This window comes from Ranitomeya variabilis, chromosome 8 (genome assembly GCF_051348905.1).
Source record: "Ranitomeya variabilis isolate aRanVar5 chromosome 8, aRanVar5.hap1, whole genome shotgun sequence".
Lineage (NCBI taxonomy): Eukaryota > Metazoa > Chordata > Amphibia > Anura > Dendrobatidae > Ranitomeya > Ranitomeya variabilis.
In genome coordinates, this window is record NC_135239.1 from 92,314,883 (window position 1) to 92,342,557 (window position 27,675).

General features: G+C 45.0%; 1 protein-coding gene across 2 annotated transcripts in view; it reads right to left on the reverse strand.

The window, feature by feature from the left end:
* The window catches only part of CFH (complement factor H), a 919,877-nt gene that overhangs the window by 529,775 nt on the left and 362,427 nt on the right, over window positions 1-27,675 (reverse strand). For both annotated transcript variants that reach the window (XM_077276558.1, XM_077276556.1), the window contains exon 9: window positions 9,087-9,269. In XM_077276558.1, the coding sequence (XP_077132673.1) occupies window positions 9,087-9,269 (183 nt within the window). The remainder of the gene's footprint in view (window positions 1-9,086; window positions 9,270-27,675) is intronic.

Consider the following 27,675-nt stretch of genomic DNA (forward strand, 5'->3'; position numbering starts at 1 on the left):
TGGCATGGTGTTGGAGGAAGAAGAAGCAGCAGATGGGGGTTGAGGGGATGGCCGGTAGTTGGAGAGGCCCACAAGTCGGCATTTTAATGCAGTAAGATTCCCAAAAACAGGCATGTTTATCATGCATGTGCCGCTTCATGCATATCATGCATGTAGTTGTCAAATTACTGCAATTTTTGCCTCTACTGAGTGTTTTTGTTGCAAATTTGACAGACAATGTGAGTTTGGTCATCCTTTTGCGGTCTCAAAAAAGGTCCAAGCTAGGCAACCCTTTCAGCACCTGTGAACTGCACACTCGATACCAGTGCTGGCCACAGCCAGAGTTGTGTTGAGGATGTAGTGCTTGTCATGGTTGCATTACTTTGTGTCGGCGTAGGAAGCCGCAATGTTAGCTCCTCATCTTCCTCCTCCACCTGCTTTTCTGAGCTACAAAGCTGCATCTGGATTCACACCAAGTGGGATCTAGAACATATGTTGTCAGTGGTCTTTGGATAGGATGCAAAGTTGTTTGTTCAGTTGAGCTTTCATTAACATAAACACCTAACCCATGTACATGTCGAACACCAAGCCTATTCCCCCTTTCCACTCATGTTTTATGTACCCTTCCCATTTAGCAACCTGCTGTTTCACAACCTTAACCCCTTCCTGACGTTGGACGGGATAGTACGTCCAACGTCAGGTCCCCTGCTTTGATGCAGGGCTCCGCGGTGAGCCCGCATCAAAGCCGGGACATGTCAGCTGTTTTGAACAGCTGACATGTGCCCGCAATAGCGGCGGGTGAAATCGCGTGTCACCCGCCGCTATTAACTAGTTAAATGCCGCTGTCAAATGCAGACCGGCATTTAACTACCACATCCGGCCGCGCGGCCGGAAATGATGTCATCGCCGACCCCCGTCACATGATCGGGGGTCGGCGATGCATCAGGAAGGTAACCATAGAGGTCCTTGAGACCTCTATGGTTACTTATCGCCGGTGGCTGTGAGCGCCACCCTGTGGTCGGCGCTCACAGCACACCTGCAATTCTGGTGTGTAGCAGCGATCTGATGATCGCTGCTACATAGCAGAGCCGATCGGGTTGTGCCTGCTTCTAGCCTCCCATGGAGGCTACTGAAGCATGGCAAAAGTAAAAAAAAAAGTTTAAAAAAATGTGAAAAAAATAAAAAAAACATAAAAGTTTAAATCACCCCCCTTTCGCCCCAATCAAAATAAATCAATAAAAAAAAAATCAAACCTACACATATTTGGTATCACCGCGTTCAGAATCGCCCGATCTATCAATAAAGAAAAGCATTAACCTGGTCGCTAAATGGCGTAACGAGAAAAAAAATCGAAACGCCAGAATTAGGTTTTTTTGGTCGCCGCAACATTGCATTAAAATGCAATAACGGGCGATCAAAAGAACGTATCTGCACCAAAATGCTATCATTAAAAATGCCAGCTCGGCACGCAAAAAATAAGCCCTCAACCGACCCCAGATCATGAAATATGGAGACGCTACGAGTATCGGTAAATGGCACAAATTTTTTTTTTTTTTTTAGCAAAGTTTGGGATTTTTTTTCACTACTTAGGTAAAAAATAACCTAGCCATGTTAGGTGTCTATGAACTCGTAATGACCTAGAGAATCATAATGGCAGGTCAGTTTTAGCATTTAGTGAACCTAGCAAAAAAAAAAAAAAAAAACATGTGTGGGATTGCACTTTTTTTGCAATTTCACCGCACTTGGAATTTTTTTCCCGTTTTCTAGTACACGACATGGTAAAACCAATGATGTCGTTCAAAAGCACAACTCATCCCGCAAAAAATAAGCCATGACATGGACAAATTGACGGAAAAATAAAAAAGTTATGGCTCTGGGAAGGAGGGGAGTGAAAAACGAAAACGAAAAAACGGAAAAAGCTCCGGGGGTGAAGGGGTTAAGGTACCTTCACACTTAGCGACGCTGCAGCGATAGCGACAATGATGCCGATCGCTGCAGCGTCGCTGTGTGGTCGCTGGAGAGCTTTCACACAGACAGCTCTCCAGCGACCAACTATGCCGAAGTCCCCGGGTAACCAGGGTAAACATCGGGTTACTAAGCGCAGGGCCGCGCTTAGTAACCCGATGTTTACCCTGGTTACCAGCGTAAATGTAAAAAAAAACAAACACTACATACTTACATTCCGGTGCCTGTCACGTCCGCTTCCCTGCACTGTGTGAGCGCCGGTCCTAAAGCACAGCGGTGACGTCACCGCTGTGCTTTGCCTTACGGCCGGCACTGACACAGTCAGTGCAGTAAGCTCTGAGCAGCAGCGCGGATGCCGGGGGATGTGACAGACATCAGAGGGTGAGTATGTACTGTTTTCTTTTTTACTTTTACAATGGTAACCAGGGTAAATATCAGGTTACTAAGCGCGGCCCTGCGCTTAGTAACCCAATATTTACCCTGGTTACCATTGTAAAACATTGCTGGCATCATTGCTTTTGCTGTCAAACACAACGATACACGATCTGACGACCAAATAAAGTTCTGGACTTTCAGCAACGACCAGCGATATCACAGCAGGATCCTGATTGCTGCTGCGTGTCAAACACAACGATATCGCTATCCAGAACGCTGCAACGTCACGGATCGCTATCGTTATCGTTGTTAAGTCGCTTAGTGTGAAGGTACCTTTAGTCTCACACCTGTCAGTCGCCTGTCATTAAATGAACAATTACTATTTATTTTGTTTGATAGTGTGCCTGAACAACACTGTTAAACCTAACAATTTTTATGTGGAAATTTGTGCCTCCTGGCTGCACGTCAATATCAGGCCTAACTGTTTTTAAGGGGAAATCTGGCCTTCTGATTTCTCAATGAAATACAGTTTTATCACAAATGATTTGGATTAGAAAATTGGGCCTCCTGGCTGCACCCTAATATTGGGGCTAACTATTTATAAGTGAAAACCTGGCCTTCTGAATTCTTACTGAAACACAGTTTTATCACAAATGGTTTGGATTAGCAAATTGGGCCTACTGAGACAGCAATAACGTTTTTGCATGATCTAGTAAGATTTTTGAAGATCGATTTCACATAGGACAGGATCTTATCTCGATCAGGCCGGTTTCACACGTCAGTGGCTCCGGTACGTGAGGTGACAGTTTCCTCACGTACCGGAGACACTGACACACGTAGACTCATAAAAATCAATGCATCTGTTCAGATTTCATTGACTTTTTGCGGACCGTGTCTCCGTGTGCCAAACACGGAGACATGTCAGTGTTCGTGGGAGCGCACGTATTACATGGACCCAATAGAGTCAATGGGTCCGTGTAAAACACGGACCTCACACGGACATTCTCCGTCTGGGGTCCGTGTGCGTGCAGGAGACAGCGCTACAGTAAGCGCTGTCCCCCCCACATGGTGCTGAAGCCGCGATTCATATGTTCCCTGCAGCAGCGTTTGCTGCAGAGAAAATATGAATAATAGTGTTTAAAATAAAGATCTATGTGTCCGCCGCCCTCCCACCCCCTGTGCGCCCCCCCGCTGGTCAGAAAATACTTACCCAGGTCCCCCGTCAGCTGTCGCTCCTTCCTGGTCTGGCCGCGGCTTACTGTATGCGGTCACGTGGGGCCGATCATTTACAATCATGAATAGTCGGCTCCGCCCCTATGGGAGGTGGAGCCACATATTCATGACTGTAAATGATCGGGCCCACGTGACCGCATACACTAGAAGCCGCGGCCAGACCAGGAAGGAGCGACAGCCGACGGGGGACCCGGGTAAGTATTTTCTGACCAGCGGGGGGGCGCACAGGGGTGGGAGGGCGGCGGACACATAGATCTTTATTTTAAACACTATTATTCATATTTTCTCTGCAGCAAACGCTGCTGCAGGGAACATATGAATCGCGGCTTCAGCATGATGCAGAGTGGGTACCACACGCTCCGTGTGGTACCCACTCGCCATACGGGCGGCACACGTGTGCCGCACGTATGGCCTCCGTGAGTTCCCAGGCACACAGACACGGATAACTCCGGTACCGATTTATTCCGGTACCGGAATTATCTGGACGTGTGGGACAGCCCAAACTGACAAGTTCACTTGCAGCACTTGAATCAGGAGCAGTTTCTCTGCACTGTGACACTGAGAAAAAGGTGCCAGCAAAATAAGATGTCCACTTATTATATGCCCAGGGACATGTGACTTTGGCTTCCAATCAAATAAAACCTTGTGTCATGACATTGTGAATGGTTTCCTCACCCTGATTGGCTGCCAGAATGTTCACACATTAAGTTATTAAAGAAAAAAAATTAAACTCCGCAGCTTCTTTGACCTAGACACACCTCCTCCCTTCATCAAACACATCCCCCATCACCCCTGCTCATCATACTGCACCACTATCCTAGCCAAAATAATAACAAAAGCTTTAGTGAAAAGCAATGATTTACCAAACTGTGACCAAATTTTGCCAACTTTAAGTTAAAATGCTTGTGAACCTTTACACAAAGCCAAATCATTCGTGCCAAATTTGAGATTGTCAAATGTTTTACAAACATGTTTGCGCATCTCTAGTGGTCACTAGCTGCAGTTTAGGCATACTTTGGGGCTCAGGAGGGAGGGGGCATTTGGATTTTGGAGTGTGGATTTCCCTGGTGTGCTTTTCAGGGGGTGAGGAGCCACAGTGCTTTTCCAAAGCCTTTCCAATAACGCGAAAGTCCCTTGTATTTACGTTGACATACGATAGACCTGAGTTGGGACCATTTTTTGTGGATAGAGTTGAAAAGATTATTGGTAACATTTTTCAAAACATTTTGTATCACATTTATCGTTTGCTCAGCGCTGAGCACTTACATCGGGGTTTCCATTTAAATCTCCAAATTATGTGGTTCAGATGAAACCCCCCAGAGGAATCCATTCACTATAATGAGGCAGCAGGGTTACAGTCTGGACTCCATCTGGCCTCTGTTCAGTGCTGTCCTTCCTTTCAAATGTGCACAAAACTGTGGCCGACAATGCTTTAATGCACACTTAAAAAGATGGACACTGCTGGATCATAGGCTAGATAAAGTCTAAAGTGACTCAGTGTAGAGTAGAGCACTGGATAAATGTGAGCTGAGCCGTTCTGCAAGCTTTGAAAGGCAGAATAAACAAGTCAACAGCAGGTCAAGAATTTTTTTCTTTTACACTGTTTCTCGTACAGTATAAGTGATTTGACAGCTTTATTCTTTGGGTCAGGTTACTTTTGGCTGCTATCATGCACTAAAAAATGCTTTTTTGGTAAAGAAAAGTTTTTAAATGACCATATATTGAAAGGTATAATTTTTCGAGATGTCTGCTGACAGAATCATGTGGGGACTTGGTTTTTTTTTCAGGATGAGTTGAAGTTTTTATTAGTATAATTTTCACATTTTCAAGCACATAAAAATCTCCTTTGTAAAATATTTTCAGCAATTCTTTGTATTTATTCCATAAAGATTTGTTCTAATTTTTATTTGATTTTTGAGGAGTTTTTTCCTTGTCAGTTATTGTCATTATTTTGAAGTCTTATAATTGCGATTAACCCTCTTCTTTGTGCTATCTTGTTTTTTGCTAGACAAAATGATATTTTCACCAATACCATTTTCATTTAGATTCGACCTTTTGATTGCATTTTGTTCCACTTCTTTCGGCGGTATGATGGAAAAGCATTGTTTTTTGCCACGATTTATATTTTCTTTACATTGTTCACTGAAGGGGTTTAATTAGTGCTTTACTTTTCTAGATCGGGTTATTCTGGACAGGACAACACCAAATAGGGGTACTTTTTGGTTTATTTTTGTTTTTACATAAATATACATATTTATTAGTATAACATTTTCTTCATTATTTGTTCTTTATTTTGTGATTTTTTTCTTTATATTTTTGCAATTTTTTTAAACTTTTTTTCACATAGTAAACCTGATGGATTTTAACTTTTATTACTCTGATCACTGGTAAAATGAATTTCGATGGATTAGACCTGCCAGAGTTACACTTGCAGAATACCCTTTGGACTGTGCTCCTTGATTGCACCACAGCTGGCAAACAAGGAGGTGATAATCTGACCTATTTCTGCCATGGAAACCATCAGGATACCATGATTAAGTCTCTGTGATGCCGATCATGTGGGAGAGGGAGCTCTCTTTCTCTCCTCACCTTTTAAATGCTGTGATTACTATTGATCGTGGCATTTAGGGAGTTAAAGAAACAAGGCTTAACAACCTCTAGCTGTAACAGGCAAAGATCGGCTACCACGTAAGCCAAGCCCCTGACAGCGATCATGCGGGCACAGCTCCTGTGTCCACAAGATCTCCATTACATACCAGTATGTCATATTTCGGCAAGTCATTGCTAAATATGATGTACCGGTACATCATATGTGGAGAAGGGGCTAAAATGAATGACTGCATTATCATGAAATATGAGCTTCCTATGGAAAGGGTCACTACTTAGGAAAGCCCTCTTAAACTGAAATGACAGAACCACACTTTAAGAATGGCTCTGTGCAATGTAAGCTGTCCATGTATGAGATGAAGGGCTCTTCTTCTGTTATATATACATCTATGTATACTCTGAAGCAGCTATATATAGCTCAGGGTTATAGACAAAACATCACTTAATGGCCTGTACTGCTTACTGTTAATACTAGAAGGATGCATTCACACTATATTTGTTCCCTATGTTTAGCATAGAAACAAGGACTATTTCCAATGTATGTATGTATGTATGTCAGTCGTGAAGGAGTTAATATGTATTATTATTTGCTTGGGGGGGTTAGGCCTTTTCATCATTTTATATTTAGCGATTCCTGGCATTACCCAATACTTACATATAATATTTATCCATTGTCATCTTGGTCTGCTTTGGTTCCATGGTTTTGTCACCATTTATTGACTAACTTATATATCCACTGCTCATTTTTAGTCATCACACTCTATTTTTTTGCGATATGAACAGATACCGTAGTTATTTCTTTGACTATTGATGAGTTATCATGATCCTCTTCATAGCATAATTTGTTCATATTTTTCTTTAGAATATAATCCATGGCTAGATTGCTAGGCCATTAGTTTTGTGTGGTTTCAGCAACATTTATGCATTTGTGCTCAAGCCGTGAATGAACGGCCGTCGTTCTGCCTGTACCCTTCCATTCTTGTAGATACACCCCCGTGCTGTGAAGATATGTGTGTGCAATAAAGTTACCTGTTTTAAAGACCGGAGAGTGCGGCCGCATCTTTTTTCTACATAAACATATTATTTTCCAGTTAGCCAGTAAAGGTATCACTCTGAGAATACTTTTGTCATCAGTGGGCAGAAAAGTATTCACATCGATTTTTCTGGCTAACACGGTACCACAATATAATTTGTTATTGAACATCATGTGACTAAAAATAAATCCTATTCTACCTGGCATTTATGCCCCCTTATATGCCACAGACTGATGCTTGAAAATTTTTTCATTTGCAGATCTTAGCAACACCTGCTAATACCTTGATTTGCACAACCCTATACAGGTCCTTCTCAAAAAATTAGCATATAGTGTTAAATTTCATTATTTACCATAATGTAATGATTACAATTAAACTTTCATATATTATAGATTCATTATCCACCAACTGAAATTTGTCAGGTCTTTTATTGTTTTAATACTGATGATTTTGGCCTACAACTCCTGATAACCCAAAAAACCTGTCTCAATAAATTAGCATATCAAGAAAAGGTTCTCTAAACAACCTATTACCCTAATCTTCTGAATCAACTAATTAACTCTAAACACATGCAAAAGATACCTGAGGCTTTTAAAAACTCCCTGCCTGGTTCATTACTCAAAACCCCCATCATGGGTAAGACTAGCGACCTGACAGATGTCAAGAAGGCCATCATTGACACCCTCAAGCAAGAGGGTAAGACCCAGAAAGAAATTTCTCAACAAATAGGCTGTTCCCAGAGTGCTGTATCAAGGCACCTCAATGGTAAGTCTGTTGGAAGGAAACAATGTGGCAGAAAACGCTGTACAACGAGAAGAGGTGACCGGACCCTGAGGAAGATTGTGGAGAAGGACCGATTCCAGACCTTGGGGAACCTGAGGAAGCAGTGGACTGAGTCTGGTGTGGAAACATCCAGAGCCACCGTGCACAGGCGTGTGCAGGAAATGGGCTACAGGTGCCGCATTCCCCAGGTAAAGCCACTTTTGAACCATAAACAGCAGCAGAAGCGCCTGACCTGGGCTACAGAGAAGCAGCACTGGACTGTTGCTAAGTGGTCCCAAGTACTTTTTTCTGATGAAAGCAAATTTTGCATGTCATTCGGAAATCAAGGTGCCAGAGTCTGGAGGAAGACTGGGGAGAAGGAAATGCCAAAATGCCTGAAGTCCAGTGTCAAGTACCCAGTCAGTGATGGTGTGGGGTGCCATGTCAGCTGCTGGTGTTGGTCCACTGTGTTTCATCAAGGGCAGGGTCAATGCAGCTAGCTATCAGGAGATTTTGGAGCACTTCATGCTTCCTGGCACCTGCTCACAGTGCCAAAACCACTGGTAAATGGTTTACTGACCATGGTATTACTGTGCTCAATTGGCCTGCCAACTCTCCTGACCAGAACCCCATAGAGAATCTGTGGGATATTGTGAAGAGAAAGTTGAGAGACGCAAGACCCAACACTCTGGATGAGCTTAAGGCCGCTATTGAAGCATCCTGGGCCTCCATAACATCTCAGCAGTGTCACAGGCTGATTGCCTCCATGCCACGCCGCATTGAAGCAGTCATTTCTGCCAAAGGATTCCCGACCAAGTATTGAGTGCATAACTGAACATTATAATTTGATGGTTTTTTTGTTTGTTATTAAAAAACACTTTTATTTGATTGGACGGTTGAAATATGCTAATTTATTGAGACAGGTTTTTTGGGTTATCAGGAGTTGTAGGCCAAAATCATCAGTATTAAAACAATAAAAGACCTGACAAATTTCAGTTGGTGGATAATGAATCTATAATATATGAAACTTTAATTGTAATCATTACATTATGGTAAATAATGAAATTTAACACTATATGCTAATTTTTTGAGAAGGACCTGTATATCCTAGAAATAATCAATTATACTTACTTGAACATTTCGCTGTAGTAAATTCTCCATTAGGGAGACACGTTCTAATTCCAGTGGTCTTTCCGTCTGGTGTCCGAGAAGGAGATTTACACCTAAAATTCACTTCTTCTCCTTCCAGATAGTTTGATTGTAAGTTTACAAGTTCAGCATTTTCAAAATACGCCTTGTTGTTGAAACATTGTCCTATAAGAAACAAAGACATTTATATGAGTTTCTGTTTCTTTTTGCATTCTTACATAATAGTAATTTCACCGTGTTCCTTCCAGCAACTGCATATATTCAAGTGTGGAATATTTGCTGCAGAAACTTTTGCAGCTGTCACATCCATCTGAATATTAATTGCAGAAATCCATGCAAATTCTGTGATATCAATCCTAGTTAGATACATGTAGGGAACCTTTTAGTTACATAAATTGCAGCAATATCTTATTTAACTGGTATCCTAAGTTACCATGTAAAAAATGGGTTGGGGTTGCTTAGGCAATAGTTACCATAAGGACACGATCACACATTCGGTATTTGGTGAGCATTTTACAGTGGGTTCGGAAAGTATTCAGACCCCTTTAAATTTCTCACTCTTTGTTTCATTGCTGCCATATGATGAATTCAAAAACGTTTTTTTTCTCATTAGTGTACACTCTGCACCCCATCTTGACTGAAAAAAATAGAAATGTAGACATTTTTGCTAATTTATTAAAAAATAAAAACTGAAATATCACATGGTCATAAATATTCAGACCCTTTACTCAGACACTCATATTTAAGTCACATTTTTTCCATTTCCTTTTTATCCTCCTTGAGATGGTTCTACTCCTTCATTGGAGTCGAGCTGTGTTTAATTAAATTGATAGGACTGGATTTGGAAAGGCACACACCTGTTTATATAAGACATCACAGCTCACAATGCATGCCAGACCAAATGAGAATCATGAACTGGCCAAGTAGCTCAGAAACAGACTTGTACCAAGGCCCAGATCTGGCCAAGGTTACAACAGAAATTTCTGGCGTACGTAAGGTTCCTAAGAGCACAGAGGCCTCCATAATCCTTAAATGTAAGAAGTTTGGGACCATCAAAAGTCTTCCTAGACCTGGCCGTCCAGCCAAATTGAGCAATCATTGGAGAAGAGCCTTGGTTAGAGAGGTAAAGAAGAACCCCAAGATCACTGTGGCTGAGCTCCAGAGATGCAGTAGGGAGATGAGAGAAAGTTTCATAAAGTCAACTATCACTGCAGCCCTCCACCAGTCAGGCCTTCATAGCAGAGTGCCCAGACAGAAGCCTCTCCTCAGTGCAAGACATATGAAAGCCTGCATAGAGTTTGCTAAAAAACACATGAAGAACTCCGAGACTATGAGAAATAAGATTCTCTGGGCTGATGAGACAAAAATAGATCTTTTTGGTGATAATTCTAAGCGATATGTGTAGAGAAAACCAGGCACTGCTCATCAAATGCCCAATACAATCCCAACAGTGAAACACGGTGGTGGCAGCATAATGCTATGAGGGTGTTTTTTAGCTGCAGGGACAGGACGACTGGTTGTCATTGAAGGAGACATGAATGCGGCAAAGTACAGAGATATCCTGGATGAAAACCTCTTCCAGAGTGCTCTGGACCTCAGACTTGGCCGAGGGTTAACCATCCAAAGATAACCAGACCAAATCCCCAACACGAAGCCGGGGACCAACACACCGACGACGGTTAGCAAAACGTTGAGCCTTTTCCTGAGACAACGTCAAATTGTCCACCACATGAGTCCAAATCTGCTGTAACCTGTCCACCACAGAATCCACACCAGGACAGTCAGAAGGCTCAACCTGCCCTGAAGAAAAATGAGGATGAAAACCAAAATTACAAAAAAAAAGGCGAAACCAAAGTAGCCGAATTAGCCCGATTATTAAGGGCAAACTCAGCCAACGGCAAGAAGGTCACCCAATCATCCTGATCAGCAGACACAAAGCATCTCAAATAGGTTTCCAAGGTCTGATTGGTTAGCTCAGTTTGGCCATTTGTCTGAGGATGAAATGCTGAAGAAAAAGACAAATCAATGCCCATTCTAGCACAAAAGGACCGCCAAAACCTAGAAACAAACTGGGAACCTCTGTCAGACACAATATTCTCCGGAATGCCATGCAAACGAACCACATGCTGAAAAAACAATGGAACCAAATCAGAGGAGGAAGGCAAATTAGGAAAAAGGTACCAAGTGGACCATCTTAGAAAACCGGTCACAAACCACCCAGATAACAGACATCTTCTGGGAAACAGGAAGATCCGAAATAAAATCCATGGAAATATGCGTCCAGGGCCTCTCAGGGACCGGCAAAGGCAAAAGCAACCCACTAGCGTGGGAACAGCAAGGCTTAGCCCGGGCACAAGTCCCACAGGACTGCACAAAAGAACGCACATCCCGCGACAAGGAAGGCCACCAAAAGGACCTAGCAACCAAATCTCTGGTACCAAAAATCCCAGGATGACCAGCCAACACCGAACAATGAACCTCAGAAATTACCTTACTAGTCCATCTATCAGGAACAAACAGTTTCCCCACTGGACAGCAGTCAGGTTTATCAGCCTGAAATTCCCGAAGCACCCGCCGTAAATCAGGGGAGATGGCAGAAAGAATCACCCTCTCCTTGAGAATACCAACCGGCTCAAGGACTCCCGGAGAACCAGGCAAAAAACTCCTAGAGAGGGCATCAGCCTTCACATTCTTAGATCCCGGAAGATACGAGACCACAAAATCAAAACGGGAGAAAAACAGGGACCGTCGAGCTTGTCTAGGATTCAACCGCTTGGCAGACTCGAGGTAAATCAGATTCTTATGATCGGTCAAGACCACAATGCAGTGCTTGGCTCCCTCAAGCTAATGTCGCCACTCCTCAAATGCCCACTTCATAGCCAACAACTCCCGATTGCCGACATCATAATTACGCTCCGAAGGCGAAAGCTTTCTGGAGAAGAAGGCACACGGTTTCATCAAAGAACCATCAGAACTTCTCTGAGACAAAACGGCCCCTGCCCCAATCTCAGAAGCGTCAACCTCAACCTGAAAAGGAAGAGAAACATCCGGCTGATGCAACACAGGGGCAAAAGTAAATCGACGTTTAAGCTCCTGAAAGGCCTCAACAGCCGCAGAGGACCAATTCATCACATCAGCGCCTTTCTTCGTCAAATCGGTCAGGGGCTTAACCACACTTGAAAAGTTAGCAATGAAACGGCGATAAAAATTAGCAAAGCCCCAAAATTTCTGAAGGCTCTTCACAGATGTGGGTTGAATGCAATCATGAATGAACCTTCTGAACTCCAAAAAGGCACTTAGACCCCTTCACAAATAAAGTATTAGCACAAAGGATCTGAAATACCATCCTGACCTGTTTCACATGAGACTCCCAATCATCGGAAAAAATCAAAATATCATCCAAATATACAATCATGAATTTATCAAGATAATTCCGGAAGATATCTTGCATAAAGGACTGAAACACAGATGGAGCATTAGAGAGCCCGAATGGCATCACAAGGTATTCAAAATGGCCTTCGGGCGTATTAAATTCTGTTTTCCATTCGTCACCCTGTTTAATACGAACAAGATTATACGCCCCTCGAAGGTCAATCTTAGTAAACCAACTAGCCCCCTTAATCCGAGCAAACAAATCAGAAAGCAAAGGTAAAGGGTATTGGAATTTGACAGTGATCTTATTGAGAAGGTGATAATCAATACAGGGTCTCAAGGAGCCATCCTTCTTGGCAACAAAAAAGAATCCCGCTCCCAACGGTGACGAAGACGGCTGAATATGCCCCTTCTCCAAAGACTCCTTAACATAACTCCGCATGGGGCATGCTCTGGCACAGACAGATTGAAAAGTCGGCCCTTAGGGAACTTACAGCCAGGAATCAAGTTAATAGCACAATCGCAGTCCCTATGAGGAGGAAGGGAACTGGACTTGGGCTCATCAAATACATCCTGGAAATCCAACAAAAACTCAGGAACTTCAGAAGAGGGGTAAGAGGAAATTGACATTAAAGGAACATCACTATGTATCCCTTGACAACCCCAACTAGTCACAGACATAGATTTCCAATCCAGCACCGGATTATGTACCTGTAACCATGGAAAACCCAGCACAACAACATCATGCAAATTATGCAACACCAGAAAACGACAATCTTCCTGATGTGCTGGAGCCATGTACATGGTCAACTGTGTCCAGTACTGAGGTTTATTCTTGGCCAATGGTGTAGCATCAATCCCCTCAAGGGAATAGGGCTCTGCAAAGGCTGCAAGGAAAAACTACAGCGTCTGGCGAACTCTAAGTCCATTAAGTTCAGGGCAGCGCCTGAATGCACAAATGCCATAACTGAAAAGGACGACAATGAGCAAATCAGGGTAACAGACAAGAGAAATTTAGGCTGTACAGTACTAATGGTGGCAGACCTAGCAACCCTCTTAGTATGCTTAGGGCAATCAGAAATAACATGAGCAGAATCACCACAGTAAAAACACAGCCTATTCTGACGTCTGAATTCCTGCCGTTCTGCTCTAGTCAAAATCCTATCACATTGCATAGGCTCAGGACTCTGCTCAGAGGACACTGCCATATGGTGCATAACCTTGCGCTCGCGCAGGCGCTAATCAATCTGAATGGCTAGAGACATTGATTCGCTCAAACCAGCAGGCGTGGAGAACCCCACCATAACATCTTTAAGGGCTTCAGAAAGACCCTTTCTGAAAATTGCTGCCAGGGCATACTCATTCCATTTAGTGAGCACAGACCACTTTCTAAATTTCTGGCAGTATACTTCTGCCGCTTCCTGACCCTGACACAGAGCCAGCAAGGTTTTTTCTGCCTGATCCACAGAATTAGGTTCGTCATACAGCAATCCGAGCGCTTGAAAAAATGCATCTACATTAAGCAATGCAGGAACCCCTGACTCAAGGGAGAATGCCCAATCCTGAGGGTCTCCACGCAGCAGAGAAATGACAATCTTCACCTGCTGAATGGGGTCACCAGAGGAATGGGGTCTCAAAGCAAAAAACAATCTGCAGTTATTTTTAAAGTTCAAAAACTTGGATCTATCCCCAAAAAACAAATCAGGAGTAGGAATTCTAGGCTCTAAAGCCGGAGTCTGAACAACATAATCTTGGATACTCTGTACCCTTGCAGCGAGTTGATCCACACGAGAGAACAAACCCTGAACATCCATGTCAGCGCCAAAATCCTGAACCACCCAGAGATTAAGGGGAAAAAAAGACAAAACAGGCTGCAGAAAAAAAAATGGCTCAGAACTTTTTTTTCTCTCTTTTGAGATGCATTCAACACATTGTTGGCCAGCTGTACTGTTATGACCTGGTGGTTAAGGAGCAGCATGGGACGAGCTTTGAGGAGGTGGTATCTGTACTGACCGCAGTTCCTGATCCTAACACCAACACTAGAAGTAGCCGTGGGATGTTCCTGTCACTCCCTAGACACCTCGTCACAGCCTGAGAACTAACTACCCCTAAAGATGGAAACAGAAAGCTATCTTGACTCAGAGAAAATCCCCAAAGGAAAGATAGCCCCCCACAAGTATTGACTGTGAGTGGAGAGGGAAATGACATACACAGAATGAAAACAGGATTTAGCAAAGGAGGCCACTTCTACCTAGATAGACAGAACAGGAAAGAATACTGTGCGGTCAGTATTAAAAGCTATAAAAATCCACACAGAGTTTACAAAAAATCTCCACGCCCGACTCATGGTGTGGAGGGCAAATCTGCTTCCCCAGAGCTTCCAGCTAAACTGAATATATCATACTGACAAGCTGGACAAGAAAAAACATAACATGAGCTGAACGATTAAGTCCACAGCAAGTGGACAACAAAAGAACAAGCAAGGACTTATCTTTGCTGAAATGGACAGGCTATCAGAGAAATCCAAGGAGAGATCTGAATCCAACCAAGAAACATTGACAGCTGGCACTGGCTGAAGACTAGAGCCAGGCTAAATAGCGGAGCCCGGAGAGACGATCAGTGGAAGCAGCTGCTAATGCTAAACCCAAGGAGCAGCAGTTCCACTCAAAACCACCGGAGGGAGCCCAAGGGCAGAATTCACAAAAGTGCCATTTACAACCACCGGAGGGAGCCCAAGAATTGAATTCACAACACTTATCGCCATGTACATACATGTGGTTCCTCCAATTGAGGCACTGTTTTGCAGAATGTGTGTTGAGCAAGTCTTTTAGTTGTAATCGTTTGGCTGTCAATGCTTCCAAGCTTTGATGCAGCAGGGTTCTTTTATGTTGTATTTCTAATTTGGCTATTTCTTCGTAAAGGTTGTACATTATCCTTTTGCGTTGTTTGTTGAGGTGGGAAGCCATAGAAATCAGTTCACCCCTGAATACTGCTTTGTGTGCCTCCCACACAAATGGGAAGCTTACCTCTGGAGTGTCATTAATCTTAAAGAAATCAATAAGGGTGCTACGAATTTGTTGTTTATTAGGGTCTGAAGTTAGAATTGAGTCATTTAGCCTCCATGTGTAATGTATAGAGTGAGATTTTGATGTTGAAATGCAGACTGAAACTATTGAATGGTCGGAGTGAATCGAGGGGAATATCTCCACTTTGAAGGTTTTAGACAACAAAGGCCTTGGAAGGAAAACATATTCAATTCAGTGGTAAGAATTACGGGGATGTGAGAAAAAAGTGAAGTCAATATCAGTGGGATGTAGATGTCGCCATATATCAACTAATGAGAGAGTATGAAGTGATTTCTTTATCTTAATAATATTTTGGTATGAAATCTGGCATTTCTTTGTGGTCGAGTCTAGGATAGGATTCAATGGTTAGATTTCCTCCAGGAATTGGTGTGCCCTCTAAAAAAGAGCAGAACTGATTTAGTTTGAAGGTGATCCAAAAAGGCCTTTCACGAAGATGTATCTCCCTTCAGCGTTAACTAACGAATCAGTTAGAAGAAGAGGGTATTCTTATCAAACACAATTGACACTCCTCTAGAACCGTTCTGGGGGGATGTAGCAAGATACCACTGGTTATAATGTGACTTATCAAAAAAGGAAAGTTTCTCACTTTGGAAATAGTTTTTGTCATGATTCCCAATAGCAGGGACATGGGCAAAAACGGACTAGCTCTAGGAAGATGGTATCTCAGGTAACCGCGATGCTGAACCTAACACGCAAATAAAAATAGCCAGGGGGTGTGCCTACGTTGTATCCCTAGACACCTCGCGCCAGCCGGAGAGCTAACTACCCCTAGAAGAGGAATACACAGACCTGGCTTGCCTCCAGGGAAACCCCAAAAGTTATAGTAGCCCCCCACATGTAATAACGGTTAGGTAAGAGGAGAACACAAACGCAGTATGAATATAGATTCAGCAAAGTGAGGCCCTCTGACTAGATAGATGAAAATACAAAAGAGGACTTTGCGGTTACCTCAAAACCCTAAGCAGCCATCCTGAAACTACCTTAACTCCGTTATCAACTCATGACACCGGAGTAGTAATTTCAGATCACTAGAGCTTCCAGCAGCACGAGAAATATAAATGCATGCTGGACAAAACAAACACAAAAAAGCCAAAGATTTCAACTTAGCTGAATTGCAGACTTGGAGCAGGTAGCAAGCAACAGAGATGCTCTGGTAACATTGATTGCCGGCACTAGAGTGACTGAGAAGCCAGACTAAATAGGAAACTCCCAATTTCCTGATGAAAACAGGTGCACTGGAAACACAAGACCAAAGTCAACCAGTACCACCAGTAGCCACCAGAGGGAGCCAAAAACAGAATTCACAACAGTACCCCCCCTTAAGGAGGGGGCACCGAACCCTCATGAGAACCACCAGGGCGATCTGGATGCACCCTATGAAAGGCGCGAACCAAATCAGAGGCATGAACATCAGAGGCAGTCACCCAAGAATTATCCTCCTGACCGTATCCCTTCCATTTAACCAGATATTGAAGTCTCCGTCTGGAAATACGAGAGTCCAAAATCTTCTCCACAACATACTCCAATTCACCCTCCACCAGCACAGGAGCAGGAGGCTCAACAGAAGGAACAACCGGTACCTCGTACCTCCGCAACAACGACCTATGGAAGACATTATGAATGGTGAAAGATGCTGGAAGGTCCAAACGAAAAGATACAGGATTAAGAATCTCCAAAATCTTATAAGGACCTCTGAACTGAGGTTTGAACTTAGGAGAAGAGACCTCCATAGGGACAAAACGAGAAGACAACCACACCAAGTCTCCAACACGGAGATGATGACCCACACGACGATGACGATTAGCAAACTGCTGAGTCTTCTCCTGACACAACTTCAAATTGTCCACCACATGACTCCAAATCCGGTGCAGTCTATCCACCACAGAATCCACTCCAGGACAATCCGAAGACTCCACCTGACCAGACGAAAAACGAGGGTGAAACCCAGAATTGCAAAAGAAAGGAGAAACCAGAGTAGCAGAACTGGCCCGATTATTGAGGGCAAACTCTGCCAACGGCAAAAAGGCGACCCAATCATCCTGATCAGCAGACACAAAACACCTCAAATACGTCTCCAAGGTCTTATTAGTTCGCTCCGTCTGGCCATTAGTCTGAGGGTGGAACGCAGACGAAAAAGACAAATCAATGCCCATCCTGGCACAGAACGCTCGCCAGAACCTAGACACAAATTGAGATCCTCTGTCAGACACGATGTTTTCCGGGATACCATGTAAGCGAACCACATTCTGAAAAAATAAAGGAACCAACTCCGATGAAGAAGGCAATTTGGGCAAGGGTACCAAATGAACCATCTTAGAAAAACGGTCACACACCACCCAAATGACGGACATTTTCTGAGAAACCAGGAGATCCGAGATAAAGTCCATAGAGATGTGCGTCCACGGCCTCTTCGGAATAGGCAAGGACAACAACAATCCACTAGCCCGAGAACAGCAAGGCTTGGCCCGAGCACAAACATCACAAGACTGTACAAAGGTACGCACATCCCGAGACAGGGAAGGCCACCAGAAGGACCTGGCCACCAAATCTCTGGTACCAAAAATTCCAGGGTGGCCCGCCAACACAGAAGAATGAACCTCTGAGATGACTCTACTGGTCCACTCATCAGGAACAAACAATCTCCCAGACGGACAACGATCAGGCCTATCAGTCTGAAACTCCTGCAAAGCACGTCGCAAGTCTGGGGAGACAGCAGACAAAATCACTCCATCCTTAAGGATACCCGTAGGCTCAGAATCACCAGAGGAGTCAGGCTCAAAACTCCTAGAAAGAGCATCTGCCTTCACATTTTTCGAGCCCGGCAAGTATGAAACCACAAAATTAAACCGAGAGAAAAACAATGACCAGCGCGCCTGTCTAGGATTCAGACGCCTGGCGGACTCAAGGAAAATCAGATTCTTGTGATCAGTCAAGACCACCACCTGATGTCTAGCACCCTCAAGCCAATGACGCCACTCCTCAAATGCCCACTTCATAGCCAAGAGCTCCCGATTACCGACATCATAATTTCGCTCGGCGGGCGAAAACTTACGAGAGAAGAATGCACATGGTCTCATCACTGAGCAATCGGGACTTTTCTGCGACAAAACCGCCCCCGCTCCAATCTCGGAAGCATCAACCTCAACCTGAAAAGGGAGCGAAACATCAGGCTGGCGCAACACAGGGGCAGAAGAAAAGCGTCGCTTAAGCTCCCGAAAGGCCTCCACAGCCACAGAGGACCAATTGGCAACATCAGCACCCTTCTTAGTCAAATCAGTCAGAGGTTTAGCAACACTTGAAAACCCAGTTATAAATCGACGATAGAAATTAGCAAAGCCCAAGAACTTCTGAAGACTCTTCAGGGAAGTAGGCTGCGTCCAATCACAAATAGCCCGAACCTTGACAGGATCCATCTCAACAGAAGAAGGGGAAAAAATATACCCCAAAAAGGAGATCTTCTGAACCCCAAAGATACACTTTGAACCCTTTACAAACAGAGAATTGGACCGCAAAACCTGAAAAACCTTCCTAACCTGTTGAACATGCGACTCCCAGTCATCCGAAAAAATCAAAATATCATCCAAATACAGAATCATAAACTTATCCAGGTATTTACGGAAAATATCGTGCATAAAGGACTGAAAGACTGAAGGAGCATTAGAAAGACCAAAAGGCATTACCAAATACTCAAAATGGCCCTCGGGCGTATTAAATGCAGTTTTCCACTCATCTCCCTGCTTGATCCGCACCAAATTATACGCACCCCGAAGATCAACCTTAGAGAACCACTTTGCCCCTTTAATACGAGCAAATAAATCAGTCAATAGTGGCAAAGGAGACTGGTATTTGACTGTAATCTTATTCAACAGGCGATAATCCACTGTCATGATTCCCAATGGCAGGGACATGGGCAAAAACGGACTAGCTCTAGGAAGTTGGTATCTCAGGTAACCGCGATGCTGAACCTAACACGCAAATAAAAATAGCCAGGGGGTGTGCCTACGTTGTATCCCTAGACACCTCGCGCCAGCCGGAGAGCTAACTACCCCTAGAAGAGGAATACACAGACCTGGCTTGCCTCCAGGGAAACCCCCAAAGTTATAGTAGCCCCCCACATGTAATAACGGTTAGGTAAGAGGAGAACACAAACGCAGTATGAATATAGATTCAGCAAAGTGAGGCCCTCTGACTAGATAGATGAAAATACAAAAGAGGACTTCGCAGTTAACTCAAAACCCTAAGCAGCCATCCTGAAACTACCTTAACTCCGTTATCAACTCATGACACCGGAGTAGTAATTTCAGATCACTAGAGCTTCCAGCAGCACGAGAAATATAAATGCATGCTGGACAAAACAAACACAAAAAAGCCAAAGATTTCAACTTAGCTGAATTGCAGACTTGGAGCAGGTAGCAAGCAACAGAGATGCTCTGGTAACATTGATTGCCGGCACTAGAGTGACTGAGAAGCCAGACTAAATAGGAAACTCCCAATTTCCTGATGAAAACAGGTGCACTGGAAACACAAGACCAAAGTCAACCAGTACCACCAGTAGCCACCAGAGGGAGCCAAAAACATAATTCACAACAAGTTTTCTTGCAGGAGGAGAATATTAAAAGTTTCCTTTCTGAACCTATTCAGTGTCTGGGATCTCGAAATAGGTGAAGTTAGGCCATGCGTATTGAAGCTTGCTCACTTAAGAATAACTTCATTAGTCTCCATAAGAGAGATAGTGAGTGTGCAGACCTTTAGTCTGTAATGCAACCAAACCAGACCAAGGGAGAAAGGGTGGAAAGGATGTCAAAGAATAATTGGGGTACAGGGACATTAAAACTAAAATGACGGGGGTGGTACACAAATCTCGACAAGTGCTGTAAACATTAACATAAACCATCTTGATATGGAGAGATGTGGTGGTGGCAATGCCATGGAAATCAGGCAAGCCCCATAGGAAGGGAGACATTGGTTTGTTATTAGTGAACAAAGCTCAAACACAGGTGGAGTATTTGGAAACTATTAGAGTCAAAGGGCTCTAGCCAAATCTAAGCACCTCTATCTGAAAAAGAGAGAAGAAAATAACAAGCAAATAACAATGAGAACATAGCGAAATTCAAGCAGTTCTATCATTACAGGTCTACCAGGCCTGGAAATGGAAATTCTGCAACCAGGTCAAATCCAGTACCCAGTCCATTAATTCATCCATTCTTGTCGACCGGTGATATGGGTTGGAGCTTCGTTATTTTGCACTTGTCTTGATGGGCTCTTGCAGGTTGGACTATGCTCCAAGATGTTGGCTGGGGTAAAGAATTCAAGGAAGGTGTAAAGTGGTATATTTCCAAATCTGGGTATTTTTCCAGGGTGATCCCCAGCAGATTTCTGCAGAGGTCCTAGCTTAAATACGCTTATTTTTGGCTGTAATTGCAATATCAAAGAGATATAGCCAACGGTATTGACACTGATTATGATGCAAGGTTTCTGTGAAAGGTTTCAATAGGCGTCTCTTATTGAGCATTGATGCCACTAGGTCTTGGAAGATCAAAATCGGTGAGTCCTCAAATACAATACTTTTTGTTTCTCTTGACCGTCTTAATATTAAGTCCTTAGTGCGATAGTCCAAAAAGCAGCAACTGACATCCCGTGGGGGGGTCTCCTAATTAAGGCTGGGGTTTTAACCCCTTAAGCCCCGAGGATGGTTTGCACGTTAATGACCGGGCCAATTTTTACAATTCTGACCACTGTCCCTTTATGAGGTTATAACTCTGGAATGCTTCAACTGATCTTGGCGATTCTGAGACTGTTTTCTCGGGACATATTCTACTTCATGCTAGTGGTAACATTTCTTTAATATTACATGCGTTTATCTGTGAAAAAAATGGAAATTTGGCGAAACTTTGAATTTTTATGCCCTTAAATTACAGAGATATGTCACCCAAAATACTTAATAAGTAACATTTCCCACAAGTCTACTTTACATCAGAACAATTTTGGAAAAACATTTTTTTTTTCATTAGGGAGTTATAAGGGTTAAAAGTTGACCAGCAATTTCTCATTTTTACAACAAAATTTACAAACGATTTTTTTTAGGGACCACCTCACATTTGAAGTCACATTTAGGGGTCTATATAGCAAATAATACCCAAAAGTGACACCATTCTAAAAACTGCATCCCTCAAGCTGATCAAAACCACATTTTATTTTCCCAAGGGTAACAGGAGAAATTGGACTGCAAAAGTTGTTGTCCAATTTGTCATGAGTATGCTGATACCCCATATGTGGAGGGAACCACTGTTTGGGTGCATGGTAGGGCTCGGAAGGGAAGGAGTGCCGTTTGATTTTTTCAACCTAAAATTGGCTGGAATTGCAATCAGACGCCATGTTGCATTTGACGAGCCCTTGATGTACCTAAACAGTGGAAACTCCCCACAAGTGTCCCCATTTTGGAAACTAGACCCCCTAAGGAACTTATCTAGATGTGTGATGAGCACTTTGAAACCCCAGGGGCTTCACAGAAGTTTATAACGCCCGGGCGTGAAAATAAAAAATCATATTTTTTCCACAAACATTATTGTTTAGTCCCCTATTTTTTATTTTCCCAAAGGTAACAGGAGAAATTGGACTGCAAATGTTGTTGTCCAATTTGTCCTGAGTATGCTGATACCACATATGTGGGGGGGAACCACTGTTTGGGCGCATGGCAGGGCTCAAAAGGGAAGGAGCGCCGTTTGATTTTGTCAACCTAAAATTGGCTGGAATTGTGATCGGACGCCATGATGCATTTGACAAGCCCCTGATGTGCCATTGGAAATCCCAAACATGTGTCCCCATTTTGGAAACTAGACCCCCTAAGGAACTTTGATGTGTGATGAGCACTTTGAACCCCAAGGGGCTTCACAGAAGTTTATAACGCCCGGGCTTGAAAATAAAAAATCATATTTTTTTCCACAAACAAGATCATTTAGTCCCCGATTTTTTAATTTCCCGAGGGTAACAAGAGAAAAATGGCACCACTGGGTGTGCATTGCTGGGTGTGTGAATGGGGATGTGAAAAAAAAAATGGCAGGCACGAGAGCTCTGATAAGTGAACTGCGTTACTTATCAATGTTCAGCGGCTGCTGGGTGAGCACACGGAGATGTGAAAAAAAAGAAAAGGAAGGCATGCGTTAAACGCGGCGGCTGGGTGAGCGCACGAAGATGTAAAAAAAAAGAAAAGTGGAGCGCCCCCACCGCCGCAGGGCCGAGGGGTACCCGGTACCGGGCCTCTGGGTCTCAGTTCTGGGGTTGTCACGGTGGCTAGACCCGGTCCGTGACCCTGCTCAGGGGCGTCCAATAAAGGAATGCCAGTTCGATGTGTGATGTAAGGCGCAATCAATCACAAGGACACAGGGATGCAGTCTCTTTACCTCTTTACTGATGAATTCAGGGTCCTCAGTCCGGAATATGGTTAATTGGGCTGCGCAAGTCCGGCCGGTCCGATGGCACCTCCAGAGTTCCCTTTGCAGGTGGAAATCTGTGCCTACCTTCTAGCGCTTGTGTGTTGTGGTCCTCCCCTGCTGTGCTTACGGGATAGTCCCCCACAACTGTTGTGTCTGTTTCTCGTGTTCCCTCACAACTCGATTAGATGATGTTACTCTTCGTCCCCCAGATGCTATGGTTAGGACACACCCGTTTGACGGGTAGGCTCGAAGGTCTTCTGGGACCCTAGAGTCGCCCCTCTCCAATGTTGCCCCCTATGTCTTCTTAGGTGATTTGGGTGAGACAGCCCGCCTATAACTGACTGTCCTGCCGTAGGTTCGAAGTATGGCCTGGAGCACTGTACTTCCTCGGCGTTCTGGCCACCGGCTGTGCGCCTCAGTAGGATGTTGCCTCAGTCTAACAGCACGACTCCTACTGGTATTCTCCTTGTTGCGTGATCTCGTTTCTCACTCAGCACAATAAATCTCACTTCTTGTCCTTTCTTAGGGCACCGCCGCTATACTGTGCAGGCACGGTCCCGTAACGTTCTTTCCGTTTGCCAGGCCTCTGTCAGGATCCCACCCCTGACAGGGACCCTACCGAATCTTCCCCCACAACACCCTCTGCCACAAGGTGTTGCCTGGTTCCAACCCAGTCAGCTTTCTGATCTAACTTCCTGCCTAACCCCCAGTTTTACCAGACTGTGAGGAGTGGCCTAATGAATAGTACCCTTAGCTCCCCCTGGAGGCTAGACTGTGAAATGTATTGGTGTCTGTGATACCTGGTCAGATGAACTCCTTCAGTGCCGTCAGACGTACCATAGCTCCCCATAGTGGCGGAGGCACAGTACTGCAACGACCAGGACTCTGGGGCGCTGCACTCCCCCCCGGTTAAATCCAGTACTCCTGGACTGGGAAGAAAACAACAATACATGTCAGCAAAAGACATACAATTTTGAAATGCAATAACGAGTAACTGTAACAAAGCTTCCCTTTATGGGAGGTGAGGACACTTGAACGTTACAAACATGGTTAGATATTCAAAATAACAGACTATAAATAACTTTCTCTTACCCAAACGGGTATTCTACTTAGTGCAAATTTTCAACAATAATTTAACATTGCCTTTAAGGACGTACACGCTCAATCCACTAAAGACCTTCTTATAAAACACTATAATTTAACATTGCCTTTAAGGACGTACACACTAAATCCACTAAAGACTTTCTTATAAAATGCTATAATACTAATTAACTTTTCTTCATTCCCCTTCTTTATGTCTGCAGGACCGCCTGTCTATCTGCGCCAGGCCTACTGCCTCTCGTTCTGTTGCAGGACCGCCCCTTTCTGCCCGGGCATACTGCCTTTCTGCTACTATACACAGTATAGAACGTGCCACCCATCTCTTAGTTCAGGATCACCGAGCCATCTCTGTATGGCTCCTAGTAGGACTCACCGACTAACCCCGTACGGGTTCAATTCCCATCCTCATTCTCTTACACATTATTAAACATTCCTTACAATTAACTAGTTAGCTACATTTAACTTCTACACGTTAGCATTATTACTTCTTCTTTCAAGATATCATTGCCACTTAACTGTCTTAAGGCAACACTATTCATAAGTGCAATATGTGAACATTCCCTTTAAGAGGGGACCAAGTCTCTATGAGGTAGTGCAACTTCTCAAGCTGCAAGTCTGGTTGCAGTAAGGACTCCGGTGCTGTTTCCAGAAACAGTTTCTTCGCAAAGAGTCCTTTCCTTTGTAAAACCAGTAGAGAGCACCTTTAAGAAGGTGCAAACTATGTACAAGAAGTTTGTAATCATGCATTGTTCATGATTCAGCAGTTCTTTCAGTGATAATAAAACAGGAAACAAAAGCAAAAACAGTGGAAGGGATCCCGGGTAAACTAAGGGATCCCTTTAAGAATAACCCTAGTCGGGTTTAAAGCAGCAAAAAGCAGGAAAACAAACAGTTAACTATTTACATTTAATGAAGCATTCTCGCTTACTCAGTTTCTGGCGGGGCAGGGGGTGGTCTCCTTCCGGGCCTCACCAGGCCAACGGGTCGCGTTGGTGTAACAAGGACCGGTCCCGGCTCCAGCAACGACAGGATCCCTCGTCGGGATGCCCTCCTTACTTGTGGGCAAGCGTGACCCAGAGGCACGCGGTGATGCCGGACTTCCTGAGGTTCCGTGGGGACAGGTTCCGTCACCTTCCCTGCAGGAGGCTTATCCCCCGACGTTCCGGCAGCGGCCTGGAGTGCGACACACCGCTGGACCCCCCGAGCCATCCAGCCGACCTCCTTCCTCCACCGGGTGTAGGTCACTGCGTCGCCAGGCTCCTGGTTATAATCGTACCTTCCCCCGCAGGGCTCCACTTTTTCTCGGTCAACACGGACCTGTAGTGGCTCCCCGATCTCCTGAATAACTCCCCTTCCTTTCCGGGAGTTGAAGGACACCACGACACCCCAGTGTGACGGTGGAGTGTCCTCGACGCTCGTCAGATCGACCTGGGCCGCAGGTTGGGGTCTGTTCCGCCAGGCCGTCATCAAGCGCCGCAGGTGTTCTGCCTCCGGCAGGACCCTTAAGCCCTGTGCCTGCAGCTCACACTCCGCCGCGGTCGGGATGAAGGAAGCAGGGGACACCGGAGACAGGCGAATCTCCATGGGTTGGCCCAGCCGAGCGGTCACAAGGGCGTCGGCTATCTGCCGGTCCTCAGCTGCAGCCACACACTCCTCAGACAGCGGCCAGTGGGGTCGGCCCATCGGTAGCTCCGTAAGGGTCAGTCCCTGCAACGATGGCGCATCTGGGGCTGTGTCGGGTGAAGCAGCCTCATGCCGAGTCGGGTCATTCCCACGCAGTGCTCCCGGCGTCGCCATCTTTGCTTCCTCTCCAGTGTCCTCTTCCCGCGGTCTCTTTCGTGGGCGGCCCCGTCTCCATGGTCTCCACCCTCCAAAGAGGATGAGAAGGCGGACCTCGGCTGCTGACGGACATGTCCTCAGGATGCAGAAATACTTCGACTGGGCGGCCATTGTTTTTTCGCGCTCTTCAGCTCATTAACGCCCACTTCCACGCCCTTTTTCTTTCTCCTGCGCTCCTCAGGGCGCTGTAATGGCGGATTTTGGCGGTAAACGGCAATACACAGTCCTTGCAGTAAAGCACAGTCCAAAGTATAATAAATCACAGTTCCAAGGCACACATGACCCGATCCTCGGGCTTAAGTAGATCCTGTTCGTGACGCCAAGTTGTGGCGCCCCCACTGCCGCAGGGCCGAGGGGTACCCGGTACCGGGCCTCTGAGTCCCTGTTCTGGGATTGTCACGGTGGCTAGACCCGGTCCGTGGCCCTGCTGAGGGGCGTCCAGTGAAAGGTGGTAAATGGTGGTGTGGTGCAGGTCGCAGTAAATAACAAGGACACCAGGGTGCAGTCTCTTTACCTCTTTACTGATGAATTCAGGGTCCTCAGTCCGGAATACGGTTAATCGGGCTGCGCAAGTCCGGCCGGTCCGATGGCACCTCCAGAGTTCCCTTTGCAGGTGGAAATCTGTGCCTACCTTCTAGCGCTTGTGTGTTGTGGTCCTCCCCTGCTGTGCTTACGGGATAGTCCCTCACAACTGTTGTGTCTGTTTCTCGTGTTCCCTCACAACTCGATTAGATGATGTTACTCTTCGTCCCCCAGATGCTATGGTTAGGACGCACCCGTTTGACGGGTAGGCTCGGAGGTCTTCCGGGACCCTAGAGTCGCCCCTCTCCAATGTTGCCCCCTATGTCTTCTTAGGTGATTTGGGTGAGACAGCCCGCCTATAACTGACTGTCCTGCCGTAGGTTCGAAGTATGGCCTGGAGCACTGTACTTCCTCGGCGTTCCGGCCACCGGCTGTGCGCCTCAGTAGGATGTTGCCTCGGTCTAACAGCACGACTCCTACTGGTATTCTCCTTGATGCGTGATCTCGTTTCTCACTCAGCACAATAAATCTCGCTTCTTGTCCTTTCTTAGGGCACCGCCGCTATACTGTGCAGGCACGGTCCCGTAACGTTCTTTCCGTTTGCCAGGCCTCTGTCAGGATCCCACCCCTGACAGGGACCCTACCGAATCTTCCCCCACAACACCCTCTGCCACAAGGTGTTGTGTTGTGAAATTGGATTTTGGGCTCCCCCTGTGGCCACTGGTGGAATTGAACTGGTGTGCATCATCCTCTCTGTTCACCTGTTTCCATCAGGATGTGGGAGTCGCTATTTAGCCTTGCTCCTCTGTCACTTCCATGCTGGTCAACATTGTAATCAGAAGCCTTTCTGTGCATGTTCCTGCTGCTAGACAACTCCCAGCTAAGTTGGACTTTAGTCCTTGTTTGTTTTTGCATTTTGTTCCAGTTCACAGCTGTAGTTTTGTTTCTGTGTCTGGAAATCTCTTGTGATCTGAAATTGCCACTCTGATGTTATGAGTTAATACTAGAGTCTTAAAGTAATTTCAGGATGGTGTCTTGATAGGGTTTTCAGCTGACCATGAAAGTGCCCTTTCTGTTTTCCTGCTATCTAGTAAGCGGACCTCAATTTTGCTAAACCTATTTTCATACTACGTTTGTCATTTCATCTAAAATCACCGCCAATATTTGTGGGGGCCTCTGTCTGCCTTTCGGGGAAATTTCTCTAGAGGTGAGCCAGGA